At 42.5% G+C, this 15,005-nt stretch overlaps 1 protein-coding gene across 1 annotated transcript in view; it reads left to right on the top strand.

The window, feature by feature from the left end:
• CCDC88C (coiled-coil and HOOK domain protein 88C) overlaps positions 1-15,005 on the top strand; it is a 125,443-nt gene that overhangs the window by 58,637 nt on the left and 51,801 nt on the right. Inside the window, exons 5-9 of the mRNA XM_077820005.1 lie at positions 9,112-9,170; positions 11,043-11,126; positions 12,928-13,068; positions 13,926-14,110; positions 14,874-14,955. Coding sequence (XP_077676131.1) covers positions 9,112-9,170; positions 11,043-11,126; positions 12,928-13,068; positions 13,926-14,110; positions 14,874-14,955 — 551 coding nt within the window. The remainder of the gene's footprint in view (positions 1-9,111; positions 9,171-11,042; positions 11,127-12,927; positions 13,069-13,925; positions 14,111-14,873; positions 14,956-15,005) is intronic.

Genomic DNA, 15,005 nt, shown 5'->3' with positions numbered 1-15,005 from the left:
AACTTCCTAATGCAGATAAGCACTTGGTCACACTCCTTTGACATACTTGAGAGTGTTTTGAATGTAGATATGGCAGCTATGGCTGATTATTCTCATCGGTCACGCCTGATTAATAGTGGAAGCAAGACTGTGTCGAGTGTCTTCCACTTACATCATGCACAAGCGGGCAGAGAGCTGAACATAGTTTTTAGTGATCACGGAATGAGGCATGAGTCACACCTGGTTTATTTAGGCATCACGTTGGATAGAACTCTCACATATCGTGACCATCCTACAAAGTCAGCAACTAAGGTCAAAACGCACAACAACCTGCTCGGAAAAGTAGCCAGAATGACATAAGGTGCCAACTCCCAAATGTTACACACTTCAGCCTGGGCACTGCGTTATTCAGTGGCAGAGTACTGCACTCCAGTATGGGCTCGCTCGTCTCACACAAGGATGATCGACATACAACTTCATTCTAACATGCGTATTATTTCAGGCACACTTAAATCTACTCTTCTGCCATGATTATTGGTTCTTTGCAATATTGCTCCACCAAGTGTTCTCAGAGAGGAAAGCTTGGCAAAGCTCATAATGAAATTGTGTGATATGCCACATCTTAGTCTCTAAGGTGCCACAAGTACTCCTTTTCTTTTTGCGGATACGGCTGCTACTCTGAAACCTGCCACATCTACTGTTAATTAAAGATTTGTTTAGTCCACCACATGGTCATCTGCCCTCCTGGCGCTTGTTGCGGATAAGTTTACCCGCTGAGGGATTTACATTAGAGGACGTAGGGAAAGCTTCATGGTTTGCAGAGAAAGTGACAAATAATTATCTTGTCTTGGACCCCACTCAGTGTCAATCTGGGTTTGATTTACCACAAAGGCAATGGAGCCTTCTCAGCCAGTTTCGTATCAGACATGGAATTTGTGCTGCAGCAGAATTTCAGTGGCATTTTAAAGACAGTCCACTATGTCAGTGTGGGCAGCCACAAATTATGACACACTTTGTTGAGGACTGCAAAATTACTCAACTTCTTGGAGGTCTTCATGCCTTGAACATTGTTGATAAGAATGCTGTGGCTTGGCTTGACCTGATTGCATATGCCAAATAAATAATGCAGAAGCAAACAAGATTTCGAATTTAGATCCATGTTCTGCTCTTCCTGGAATGTAAACTGTTCATTTCAGAATTATCTTAGGATTGTCCTAGTAGATGTGTGAGATGTCTGGGCAATATCTGTAAAACTGCAGGAATTTTTCAATGACACATTTTTTTCATTGGAAAATACTAATATGTCAAAGCCAAAACCATGTCCATTTTGATTAAAGTTTTGTCAGGAAGGTTTCTCAGGCCCAGGATGGGAATTTCTGGTCAGAGAGAATAACCCCAGAAGAACCCCAGTGACTAAGCCATTCACTTGGAATGAGGGACACCAAGATTCAAGTTCCTGCTCAGAGTCTGCTCTGAAACTGATGTGGAATAATGCCAAAATCTCCTTTTTTTTATTAAATGAAATTAGAATCATAGAATATCAGGGCTGGAAGGGATATCAGGAGGTTATCTAGTCCAACCCCCTGCTCAAAGCAGGACCAAACCCCAACTAAATCATCCCAGCCAGGGCTTTGTCAAGCCTGACCTTAAAAATATCTAAGGAAGGAGAAAAGGAGTACTTGTGGCACCCTAGAGACTAACCAATTTATTTGAGCATAAGCTTTCGTGAGCTACAGCTCACTTCATCGGACGCATACTGTGGAAAGTGTAGAAGATCTTTTATACACACAAAGCATGAAAAAATACCTTCCCCCACTCTCCTGCTGGCAATAGTGTCCAGTCCACACATGAGATCCACTTCCTGGACACTACGGTGCTAATAAACGATGGTCACATAAACACCACCCTATACCGGAAACCTACTGACCGCTATTCCTACCTACATGCCTCCAGCTTTCACCCTGACCACACCACACGATCCATCGTCTACAGCCAAGCTCTGCGATACAACCGCATTTGCTCCAACCCCTCAGACAGAGACAAACACCTACAAGATCTCTATCAAGCGTTCTTACAACTACAATACCCACCTGCGGAAGTGAAGAAACAGATGGATAGAGCCAGAAGAGTTCCTAGAAGTCACCTACTACAGGACAGGCCTTAGAAAGAAAATAACAGAACGCCACTAGCCGTCACCTTCAGCCCCCAACTAAAACCCCTCCAACGCATTATTAAGGATCTACAACCTATCCTGAAGGATGACCCAACACTCTCACAAATCCTGGGAGACAGGCCAGTCCTTGCCTACAGACAGCCCCCCAACCTGAAGCAAATACTCACCAGCAACCACATACCACACAACAGAACCACTAACCCAGGAACCTATCCTTGCAACAAAGCCCGTTGCCAACTGTGCCCACATATCTACTCAGGGGACACCATCACAGGGCCTAATCACATCAGCCACACTATCAGAGTCTCGTTCACCTGCACATCCACCATTGTGATATATGCCATCATGTGCCAGCAATGCCCCTCTGCTATGTACATTGGTCAAACTGGACAGTCTCTACGTAAAAGAATAAATGGACACAAATCAGATGTCAAGAATTGTGACATTCATCAACCAGTCGGAGAACACTTCAATCTCTCTGGTCACGCGATTACAGACATGAAAGTTGCGATATAACAACAAAAAAACTTCAAAACCAGACTCCAGCGAGAGACTGTTGAATTGGAATTCATTTGCAAATTGCATATAATTAACTTAGGCTTGAATAGAGACTGGGAGTGGCTAAGTCATTATGCAAGGTAACCTATTTCCCCTTGTTTTTTCCTAACCCCCCCCCACCCCCCTCAGACGTTCTTGTTAAACCCTGGATTTGAGCTGGAAATGGCCCACCTTGATTATCACACACATTGTAAGGAGAGTGGTCACTTTAGATAAGCTATTACCAGCAGGAGAGTGGGTTTGTGTGGGGGGGGGTATGAGAAAACCTGGATTTGTGCTGGAAATGGCCCACCTTGATTATCATACACATTGTAAGGAGAGTGATCACTTTAGATAAGCTATTGCCAGTAGGAGAGTGGGGTGTGGGAGGTATATTTTTTCATGCTTTCTGTGTATAAAAGATCTTCTACACTTTCCACAGTATGCATCCGATGAAGTGAGCTGTAGCTCACGAAAGCTTATGCTCAAATAAATTGGTTAGTCTCTAAGGTGCCACAAGTACTCCTTTTCTTTTTGCGAATACAGACTAACACGGCTGTTACTCTGAAACCTAAGGAAGGAGATTCCACCACCTCCCTAGGTAACGCATTCCAGTGCTTCACCACCCTCCTAGTGAAAAAGTTTTTCCCAATATCCAACCTAAACCTCCCCCACTGCAACTTGAGACCATTACTCCTTGTTCTGTCATCTGCTACCACTGAGAACAGTCTAGATCCATCCTCTTTGGAACCCACTTTCAGGTCGTTGAAAGCAGCTATCAAATTCCCCCTCATTTTTCTCTTCCGCAGACTAAACAATCCCAGTTCCCTCAGCCTCTCCTCATAAATCATGTGTTCCAGTCCCCTAATAATTTTTGTTGCCCTCTGCTTTACGCTTTCCAATTTTTCCACATCCTTCTTGTAGTGTGGAGCCCAAAACTGGACACAGTACTCCAGATGAGGCCTCACCAATGTCGAATAGAGGGGAACGATCACGTCCCTCAATCTGCTGGCAATGCCCCTACTTATACAGCCCAAAATGCTGTTAGCCTTCTTGGCAACAAGGGCACACTGTTGACTCATATCCAGCGTCCACTGTAATCCCTAAGTCCTTTTCTGCAGAACTGCTGCCTAGCCATTCTGTCCCTAGTCTGTAGCGGTGCATGGGATTCTTCCGTCCTAAGTGCAGGACTCTGCACTTGTCCTTGTTGAACCTCATCAGATTTCTTTTGGCCCAATCCTCTAATTTGTCTAGGTCCCCCTATATCCTATCCCTACCCTCCAGCATATCTACCTCTCCTCCCAGTTTAGTGTCATCTGCAAACTTGCTGAGGGTGCAATCCATGCCATCCTCCAGATCATTTATGAAGATATTGAACAAAACCGGCCCGAGGACCGACCCTTGGGACACTCCACTTGATACCGGCTGCCAGCTAGACATGGAACCATTGATCACTACCCATTGAGCCTGACAATCTAGCCATCTTTCTATCCACCTTAGAGTCCATTCATCTAGCCCATACTTCTTTAACTTGCTGGCAAGAATACTGTGGGAGACAGTGTCAAAAGCTTTGCTAAAGTCAAGGAACACGTTCACTGCTTTCCCCTCATCCACAGAGCCAGTTATCTCATCAGAGAAGGCAATTAAATTAGTCAGGCATGACTTGCTCTTGGTGAATCCGTGCCGACTGTTCCTGGTCACTTTCCTCTCCTCTCAGTGCTTCAGAATTGATTCCTTGAGGACCTGCTCCATGATTTTTCCAGGGACTAAGGTGAGGCTGACTGGCCTGTAGTTCCCAGGATTCTCCTCCTTCCCTTTTTTAAAGATGGGTACTACATTAGTAGTCATCCGGGACCTCCCCTAATCGCCATGAGTTTTCAAAGATAATGGCCAATGGCTCTGCAATCACATCCGCCAACTCCTTTAGCACTCTCGGATGCAGCGCATCCTGCCCCATGGACTTGTGCTCGTCCAGCTTTTCTAAATAGTTCCGAACCACTTCTTTCTCCACAGAGGGCTGGTCACCTCCTCCCCATGCTGTGCTGCCCAGTGCAGTAGTCTGGGAGCTGACCTCATTCATGAAGACAGAGGCAAAAAAAGCATTGAGTACATTAAGCTTTTTCCACATCCTGTCACTAGGTTGCCTCCCTCATTCAGTAAGGGGCCCACACTTTCCTTGACTTTCTTCTTGTTGCTAACATACCTGAAGAAACCCTTCTTGTTACTCTTAACTGTTACTCTTAACATCTCTTGCTAGCTGCAACTCCAGGTGTGATTTGGCCTTCGTGATTTCACTCCTGCATGCCCGCGCAATATTTTTATACTCCTCCCTGGTCATTTGTCCAATCTTCCACTTCTTGTAAGCTTCTTTTTTGTGCTTAAGATCAGCAAGGATTTCACTGTTAAGCCAAGCTGATCGCCTGCCATATTTACTATTCTTTCTACACATCGGGATGGTTTGTCCCTGGAACTTCAATAAGGATTCTTTAAAATACAGCCAGCTCTCCTGGACTCCTTTCCCCCTCATGTTATTCTCCCAGGGGATCCTGCCCATCAGTTCCCTGAGGGAGTCAAAGTCTGCTTTTCTGAAGTCCAGGGTCTGTATTCTGCTGCTTTCCTTTCTTCCTTGTGTCAGGATCCTGAACTCGACCATCTCATGGTCACTGCCTCCCAGGTTCCCATCCACTATTGTTTCCCCTACTAATTCTTCCCAGTTTGTGAGCAGCAGGTCAAGAAGAGCTCTGCCCCTAGTTGGTTCCTCCAGCACTTGCACCAGGAAATTGTCCCCTACACTTTCCAAAAACTTCCTGGATAGTCTGTGCACCGCTGTATTGCTCTCCCAGCAGATATCAGGGTGATTGAAGTCTCCCATGAGAAACAGGGCCTGCGATCTAGTAACTTCTGTTAGTTGCCAGAAGAAAGCCTTGTCCACCTCATCCCCCTGGTCCGGTGGTCTATCACAGACTCCCACCACGACATCACCCTTGTTGCTCACACTTCTAAACTTAATCCAGAGACTCTCAGGTTTTTCTGAAGTTTCATACCGGAGCTCTGAGCAGCCATACTGCTCTCTTACATACAGTGCAACTCCCCCACCTTTTCTGCCCTGCCTGTCCTTCCTGAACAGTTTATATCCATCCATGACAGTACTCCAGTCATGTGAGTTATCCCACCAAGTCTCCGTTATTCCAATCATGGCATAATTCCTTGACTGTGCCAGGACTTCCAGTTCTCCCTGCTTGTTTCCCAGGCTTCTTGCATTTGTGTATAGGTACTTGAGATAACTCGCTGATCATCCCTCTTTGTCCGTATGAGGCAGGAGCTCTCCCCTCTCGCACTCTCCTGCTCTCGCTTCCTCCCGGTATCCCACTTCCCCACTTACCTCAGGGCTTTGGTCCCCTTCCCCCGGTGAACCTAGTTTAAAGCCCTCCTCACTAGGTTAGCCAGCCTGCTTACGAAGATGCTCTTCCCTCTCTTCGTTAGGTGGAGCCCGTCTCTGCCTAGCAATCCTTCTTCTTGAAACACCATCCCATGGTCAAAGAATCCAAAGCCTTCTCTCCGACACCACCTGCGTAGCCATTTGTTGACTTCCACAATTCGACGGTCTCTATCCAGGCCTTTTCCTTCCATGGGGAGGATGGACGAGAACACCACTTGCATCTCAAGCTCCTTTATCCTTCTTCCCAGAGCCACGTAGTCCGCAGTGATCCGCTCAAGGTTATTCTTGGCAGTATCATTGGTGCCCACGTGGAGAAGCAGGAAGGGGTAGCGATCCGAGGGCTTGATGTGTCTCGGCAGTCTCTCCGTCACATCTTGAATCCTAGCTCCTGGCAAGCAGCAGACTTCTCTGTTTTCCCGGTCAGAGCGGTAGATAGATGACTCAGTCCCCCTGACTCACGAAAGCTCATGCTCAAATAAATTGGTTAGTCTCTAAGGTGCCACAAGTACTCCTTTTCTTTTTGCGAATACAGACTAACACGGCTGTTACTCTGAATCCCCCTGAGGAGAGAGTCCCCGACCAATACCTCCCAAACAATTCTTGTTTTGTAGCCAGTGCTAAATATCTGCTTAGGGCAATAGTGACTGACTGGACCAAATAGTTATCAGACACTGGCTTCAAAATGCATGCGGCCCCATTCATGTAAAGGGAGTATTTTGTAAACACAGGGAGAAAGTTCACTTTACACCTATACAGGATCAGCTGATTCACCTGAGACAGCACTTGCTATATAGTAAGATTCAGCAGCATTTGATGGGAGGATGGAGAAAGGTGCTATGGATTAAGGTTCATCAACTTTAAAAGCATGTCTCTGAATTGTTTATGTTCCTGTTCTTAAAACACCTAATAACCAGTCCTCCTGTACAGTCAGTCAGTTTTACATAGGGTCTTTCATGGTGCAACAGGAGACACAGAAAAAAATTTTAATTAAGAAAATTTGATTGTAAAGCCACAAAAATTGGCAAGTATACTTAGAAGCAGAAATATTGCCTGAAACTACTTTTAACTCAGTTCTTTTTTGTTATTGACTACATTTCAAGTCGATTGTATCCCTCAGAATAATGTAGCATTATTTTATTTGTGCAAAACTGTGGATTCTATAGGTACACAAAAATTCAGTTGTACTAAAGAGAGTGAGCCACGAATACTGTAACACTGTGTGTTTATGTAGGAAGGATGTTAACCCTTTTTGAAAAATAGGGTTTAAATAGCCTGAAGGGAAATAAAAATATACCTGTAAGATAGCCTGGGATCTGGCAGGGTTTACAACTGTATGTTCTCCTAGAAGACTAGAGTTCTACTTATGGAGCCCTAATGATACATCAGATCCTATATAAATCAGGCACTGAGAATTTGTGTGAAGCACTCTTGAAAAACTATTTATTTCTTTTAAAATTGATTCTTATAAAATTGTTGGTTTTTCTTTAAACAGACAAAGCATTCTGTCCTCAGGTTGTCCTGGAAACTTTAGCTAAAAAAAATGGTTTAGACACTTTGGGACTTTTTTATTAAAAGAAAATAGGGAGGCAAAAAAAAAAAAAGGCAAAATAATTATTTCACTAGAGCTCTTCCCCTATTTTAACAGTAACATTGGTTGGTCTGCATTGCAAGATTCTCAGGTTGAAACTCCACCCCTTTGCTAATTTAGGTCAGTGTGCCTTCTTTGTTAATCTGAAATGCTGGGTTAGCATAACTGATTAATCAATTTCACTCCCGTTCTCTACTGTCAGTCCTGCAGATGCATGTAATTTACTGCACAGCACAGCCTTACAAGGACATGGTGCATGTTGGTGTGTTAATACAGTTGCACACAAAAACTTTTCAGTGAACAGAGGGAATTTCCTTCCTCGGCTTGTATATAGATATGAACAATTGAACATGCAAGTAGAGAGGTGCAGAATGTGAAAATGTTTATCTCACGATTATACAGTGTGTGAAGAGTGCATACATTGACAGATGGGTAAGGGAGAGAAAAGTGTGCATTGCGTATATTTTCGCCATGGTGTGTATGATATCAGGTGTTTCCTGGATGTTTCATTTTGAATCTAACTTGCCTCCAGTTTTTTACCAGCTGCACATGCAATTTTAATTATGCCTCAACCTTTTGTTCTTCTAATTTCCTCATCCCTTATCTTTACTATATATAACTTTATTTGCTCCCCAATGAGGAGGTAATAGCCATATTTTAATTTTGCTGAAACAAGATCTGAACTTGGCAATAAGCCAGAGCAATTTCCCTTCCCTAGCACATGTTCTTCACCTAAGAATGAGAATGATACTTGCTGGGTTCTTGGTCACAGCAAGATTCCCTGCAATAGCAACCCGCTTATGCCCCTTCTCCCCCAACGGATCCACGAGCATATGGTCACTGAATATTCTCTCTTCTACCCAGCCCCCCCCCTTTTTTTTTTCCTTAGCACATGGAGCATTCACTTCAAAGTGTGTACACTTGAATGCAGAACAGAGACAAAGCTCATTGCTGAAGCATACCACTGTTCGATAGACAATGAATTAAGTACGCACTAGTATTCTTCAGCATTCTGATTTTAACTCTGGGGAAAGCTGTGTGGTGATTACTTTTAAAATGTGTAATTTGGGTTGTATGGGGGGGCTTTTCTTTTAAAAACAATCCCTCCCCCACTCCTGCTTTTTATTTTTTCTTCATCAGAAGTAAGGGATTAAGCATGGTGCCTGTACAGGCAAATGCATAAGTGCTTTGCTGGATCTGTTAAATTAATCTATAACAACCATTTTGCTACATTGAAATCATGTTAAACATATCTAGACGTGTGTATATATGCAAGCACTCAATTACTCCAACCCGACAGGGCTTTGCTCTATGTTTTGAGATCACTTTATGCAAATATTTTTTGTAACTCATGTTGTGCATGTGGACTGATTTGCCTCTTTTCTTTCAATGTAGGTAAAAGTATGGATGAAATTAAGAAGATGCTGTTGTTGGTGTTGGGCTGTGCTGTACAGGTGAACATGACTTATGGAATTACAAAATATTTTAATACGTCGTTTGAATCTGATTTTGGTGCTTGAACTAAACGTACCAATCAATGATCGAGGTCCCATTATGCTAAGTGCTGTATGAACAAATTCCCTGCCCCAGATAGTTTGTGGTCTAGAACTGTAAGACACAATAGATGGATGAAACAGAAACAGAAAGGAGATGGGAGAAAAATGAGCACATTTTACATAATAAGTTATAGCCTCAGCTTGCCACCTGCCTTGCCAGTGTTTGAACCAGTGCTTTAATACATGCTGTCACAATTAGGCAATCCAAATCATTGGCACCCAGTAATTCCTGCAGGAGAGAACGTGAGTTTGAACAATCTCCTGAGTCTAAGGACTGTTGCGGGGGAGAGGGAGTTGGTTTGGTTTTGTTCCGGGGTTGGTTTTTGTTGTTACAGTACATAGGAATATAGTGGAGTACATGAGTGCAAAGAGAATAGATCAACCAACAGCTAATCACTGTCTTCTTAAGAATACTACTCAGCTGCACCTTTTTTTAAAAATATGTGTAGACAGAAAGTCCTAAATAAATAGGAACTTTGTTTGATCACGTGAGGGTTTTTATGCTGTGTTGTTAAACCAAATGGACAGTTGATACATACGGTAAATTCCCCTGAAACACATGACAGTTAACCAAATAAAGGAATCACTGTCCTGCCCACCAAAGCTCTGTGTTTGGAATTCCACTGTAAACTGTTGTAACAGACAATAGGAATGTTGCGGGCCAGTCTTTGCTTATAATTGACCTTGTTTGTGTGTCTGTCTAATGTTCTTGTCATGCCTTAGGACACTCTCCCTGCCCAGCTATGTCAAGTCAATTATGTCAGAGCAGTGCTCTCTTCATGTGGCTGTTCGGAACTTTATACTTACTAACACATTTTAACACAAAGAATAAAAGGTCTGATTCGGCAAGGGGCTGAAGAGTCTCAGTTCCTATTTAAGGACTTGAACCTCCTCCCACTGAAGTGAATGGCTGTACTCAGAATTGGGCCAAAATCAGCACTGTATATCATGGAATCAACAGAAACCAGACTGTGGAAATGTTCAACTTCTCTGTTACTTCTGTCTAGAGATTCTGCCAACTTGAGGTCCCAAATTTGCACTGAGTGTCATGGTGCGGGGTGTTTTTTTGTTTTTTTAAGATTTACAAAACTAATTTGATAAAAATAGAGTGGCGAAGCTATGAAGTTAAAGTTATTTTTCATTAAATATTCCCCCTGTGGTATTTTACATACAAAGCACAAATTTCATTAGTGCCCAGGAACCAAAAACTGAAGTTGAAGTGAGCAGAAGCAAAAGCAGAACCAACTGATCTGTTGTCATTGCCCAAAATGAGCAAAATGCAAAAAGTAAACAAACGGTTTAAATCATGTAAAGTAAAGTTTGGGCCAGATCCTCAGCTGGTATATATTGGTGTAGCTCCTTCGAAATCTGTGGAGCTTTGCTGATTTACACCAGCAAAGGATTGGATTGTGGATCCAATCCTTGATTTTTAGTTTTCAGGAGAGTGGGAGGTTGGATTTTGGTTGGGTTGCTTTTTTTTTACATTTAACTTAGCCTGAAGTTTAAAAGCTTTCGGCAGGACTCAGTCACCCTTACTTGGGCCACACGTTCATTGACTCACCAGTTAGTTCAGTCACCTCAAGGAGCATTGGAATAGTGCAATAAAGCACTAGCTACTCAATGTGAGTAAGCCTGACGGAGTCTGGCCCTTAGTGTTGCAAGTGTCTTTTTAGCTGTGCAGAGACGTTCAAAGAAAATAACACCATGGTAGAGTTTTGATCCATAGCTGTTTTCAAGTGATGTGTGTATTTATTTTCTGTTTGTTTACAGTGTGAAAGAAAGGAAGAATTTATCGAAAGAATAAAACAATTGGATATCGAGACCCAGGCTGCAATTGTTTCACACATTCAGGAGGTAGGGTGCTCAGCCCTTGAAGCTTGCTTTCTTTCTTTCTTCCCGGTGGGTTCAGTGGTATTGTTTACTTTGCTATGTAGTAGCATAGGTTAACCTTTCACAGTGGCACTAGTGTGTTTGATACAAAGAAATATCTGTATTCCATCAATGTATGGGTGTATCTATTTTTGGGCTTGGAGGTATGATTCCCAGCTGGTATAGACATACCCACATTAAAAATAGAAGTCTAGCCCAGATAGCATGGGTAGCAGCTTGGGCTACCTGCCAAATATGTGCTCACCTGGACGCACTAGGTACATACTTGGGTGGCTGGCCCGAGCCACCTTCCCTCGCCACTCCAGCTACACTGGGAATCTCTGCTTCCCAGCTCACATGTAGATGAACCCTCTAAGTGTAATCAAATTAAAAGGTAAAAATTACTAGGTGGTTGGGAAATTAACTGGGCTAACCACTTCTCAAAGAGTGGCAGTGATAAATGTCAGAACTCCCAAAAGTCGGCTCAAACTGAAAGTAGTTTTATAAGGATACACAAAAAGGATTTCAGGTAAAATTTTCAGAAGCACTTTAGTGATGTAGTAGCCTAAGTCTTATTTTCAAAAGTCACTTAGGAGCTTAAGTCCCATTAGAAGGCAATGAGACTCCCAAGTGCCTGTGGCACTTTTGAAATTGGGACTTAAGAACCCAAGTTCCATAAGTGCTTTTGAAAATATTATCAATGATCCAAAATTTGATTTCAGTCTTTTAAAAATTGTATAATTTGGTGACATGTCATCTGGATTCTGAATGCTTTTTTAAAAGAAAAAAAAATGTTTGCTCAAACAGCAGCTATCATCCCACTTTCAGGAGTTCAGGTGAAACCTTCTGTAAATGCCCTCTGCTGGGCAGGCCTCAAGTACAAAATGCACATTCTCTCAGGCTGTGCTGGCGTCATCTGATGCAGAAGCGAAAAACCAACTAACCTAGGAGGGTTGGGGAACACATACTGTTAGAAGTTGTTGACAGTAACCTTTTAATATATTTTAAAATCTGCTTTCTAAAAGTAGATTCCACAGACTAGCAATTTCATTTAAAGACTAAGGAATATAAAGAATATGGTTCTGGTAAAAGCAGAAACATACATAGTCCTAAATGTGGACATAGCAACTTGAAACAAACCTTTCCAGTCTAGTGCAGTTTTCAGCAACATCATTTGGAAAAAAAGCAATTATTAGAGAATTATAGTAAAAAAAAAAAATGTTTTTTCCATACCAGATTAGATCACTGCCACATCAGATCCATTAAATCAGATACTCCCTGTCACAGTGGTCAATAACCAGAGCATCAGGGAAAGGACAAACCTTGTCACCCCCACAATAATGCATCTAGCTAATTGTGCAATACAGGACCGATGTCTTCCTGACTCTTGCAGTGACTAGCTAACCCACATGAAGATTGAGAGTTGAGTACAGTACTCCTAGTGTTATTGAGCACAAAATTATCTGGCCACTTTTTCTAAATCTAGTTATCATGTGAAAACTAAAAGCTTTGTTACATGATGTTGCAGTTGAACTGAGCATTTCTGTACCATTTCCTGGCTATATTTGCTGAAAAGTGACGTTTATGACCAGGTTTGCCCACTCATCAATTCTTGAAAATTGTTGACAATTGGAAGAGGAACTGTACTGATTCCAACAGCTGAGATATATAAGTAGCAAACTTGAAAGAAAAGCCTTGCACAGAATGAATCAATTCAACAAGCAACATTTGAAACTATACCAGGGAAAATTAAAAAAAACAAACTGTATTTTGTTCTTGTTTGCAGGTGACTCATAACCAGGAGAATGTGTTTGACTTGCAGTGGCTAGAGCTCCCAGATATGGCCCCAGAAGAACTGGAGTCTCTCTCAAGGAATATGGTTTTCCATCTCAAGAGGCTTATTGATGAGAGAGACGAGTGCACAGAAGTACGAATGAAATGTCTGTTTCTCATACAGTTCATTTAAGGGATCAGACACAGGCTCTGCTTTTATATTGTCTTTTGCTTCTGTACTGATTGCCTCTGTGTTTCATTTAAGGTTCAATCTCCTCTATTAAATCTCTAAAAATTCTAGCATTTGTTAGAGTGATGTTTAATCTTCCCTTGCTACTCTCATAAATTGTATACTTGAGCTACAGAGAATTGATCTGTGAAGGAGAAGTGTGTGCAGGAAACACAATATGCTTTATTTTGTGCATTTGCCTTAAAGCTTTTGTCTCCTATGCTCTTCTCACCCATTGTTCTCTGAGTGGATGCTTTTCTGTCCCTCCAACAATATCTGCCATTGTTGGTTCAAGAGCCTTCTCTCTAGTTTATGCCGCCAGTGACACCTTTTCTCTGTATCTGTGACTCATCAGTTAATCTTATTTCAGTTCTCTGCTAGAAACCTCTCTTCTCCCTGACCTAGATCTCTTAACTTCCCCCTCTTCCTACTGGTATTGATTTGACTCTGATTGTATTTGTTAAAGCTGTAAATTGTTGCAGTTTTTATAAAAACTCTAAGCAAAATAAAGTCCTTATCTGAAACACTAGGAAGTAGTGTATTCCAGTGGTCAGCAAAGGGCTGGGAATCAAAATTGTGTTCTATTCCCAACTCCGTCACCAACTTCAGTGTGTAACATTAGGTACATCACTTGAACCTTCTGTGCCTGAGTTTCCACATCTGTAAAGTAGGCTAATAATTACCCACCTTTGCAAAGTACTTTGAGATGCCTGAGTGAAAGGAGCTATAAGTCCAATGTATTGTTATTTCTTGTTAATGCCACTGGCTCTCTCCTTTTCCAGCTGATTGTGGATCTCACTCAAGAGAGAGATTATCTGCAGTCTCAGCAACCACCAAGTCCTCTGAAAACATCTAGTCCAGACTCTTCACCAAAGCTAGCCAATCGTCTCTCCAATGAGGACAAGCAGCACCTGGCTGTTGAACTGGCAGACACAAGAGCAAAGCTGAGAAGGGTCCGACAGGAATTGTAAGTCACCAAGCACCTGGGCTGCTGGAGAAGCGCTATCTATTTCAGGTTCTTTGTTAACAGCGTCAAGTAAATGTGTATTAAGCCTCAGTTTGCAGCATCGGGTTGCCCATTGGCTTCAACATGTTGACTTATCTCTGAGTTCTACATGCAGACTTGCTGCAGAATTGGATCTTGGGGGTTGGGGGTTGCTCAAGGAAAGTAGCTGGCAAAGTAGCTGGCGTCGCCTTCTCCCATCTTCCCTCTTTCTTCTCACCAATCTCAAGCCTCCATTAGTTTGTCTTTCCCTTCCCTCTTTTCTTGCCTTCCCAGCTCCCTCACTCTCTCTTTCCCTTTTCCTTCTTTCCCTCCCCACCCCATGCCATCCTTAAGTTTTCAAAGATTGTTGATTCCAGTTGTTGTTTCCCCTTCCCCACATGCATACACATTACCCTCGCTTGTTGGCAGTCATCGTTGAGAAGGACCGATTACAAATGGCTGTTAGCTGTGGCAGCAGGAATGGCAGGTGAAATGATAATTTAAAAAAGAGAGACAGTCCCAAATATCCTGTGGCTCAGAGCCCCACAAGAAAACATCTGTAGCTATTGGTAACTTTGAAACTGGAGCAGCACCAAGAAAATCTAGAAGGTCTCGTTTCCAGATTACCCTGGTAGACTCCTGTGACTAATACCCCTAGCATCTTGTCATGATGTTAATACTATAAATATTGTTCCAGGAACCCTTGTTATATTTTTCTTATTAAGTTTTCCTTAATCATTTTTAGGGAAGAAAAGTCTGAGCAACTTGTGGACACTAAACACGAAGCAGAACAGCTTGTGCTAGAGCTGCAGAAAATAAAACAGGAGGTAAGTGGAGCTTCTTCAGTTGTAATGCTGCAGTGACACATCACTTTAAA

Source organism: Eretmochelys imbricata, chromosome 6 (genome assembly GCF_965152235.1).
Source record: "Eretmochelys imbricata isolate rEreImb1 chromosome 6, rEreImb1.hap1, whole genome shotgun sequence".
Taxonomy (NCBI): domain Eukaryota; kingdom Metazoa; phylum Chordata; order Testudines; family Cheloniidae; genus Eretmochelys; species Eretmochelys imbricata.
This window is presented reverse-complemented; position numbering and strand designations above follow the sequence as displayed.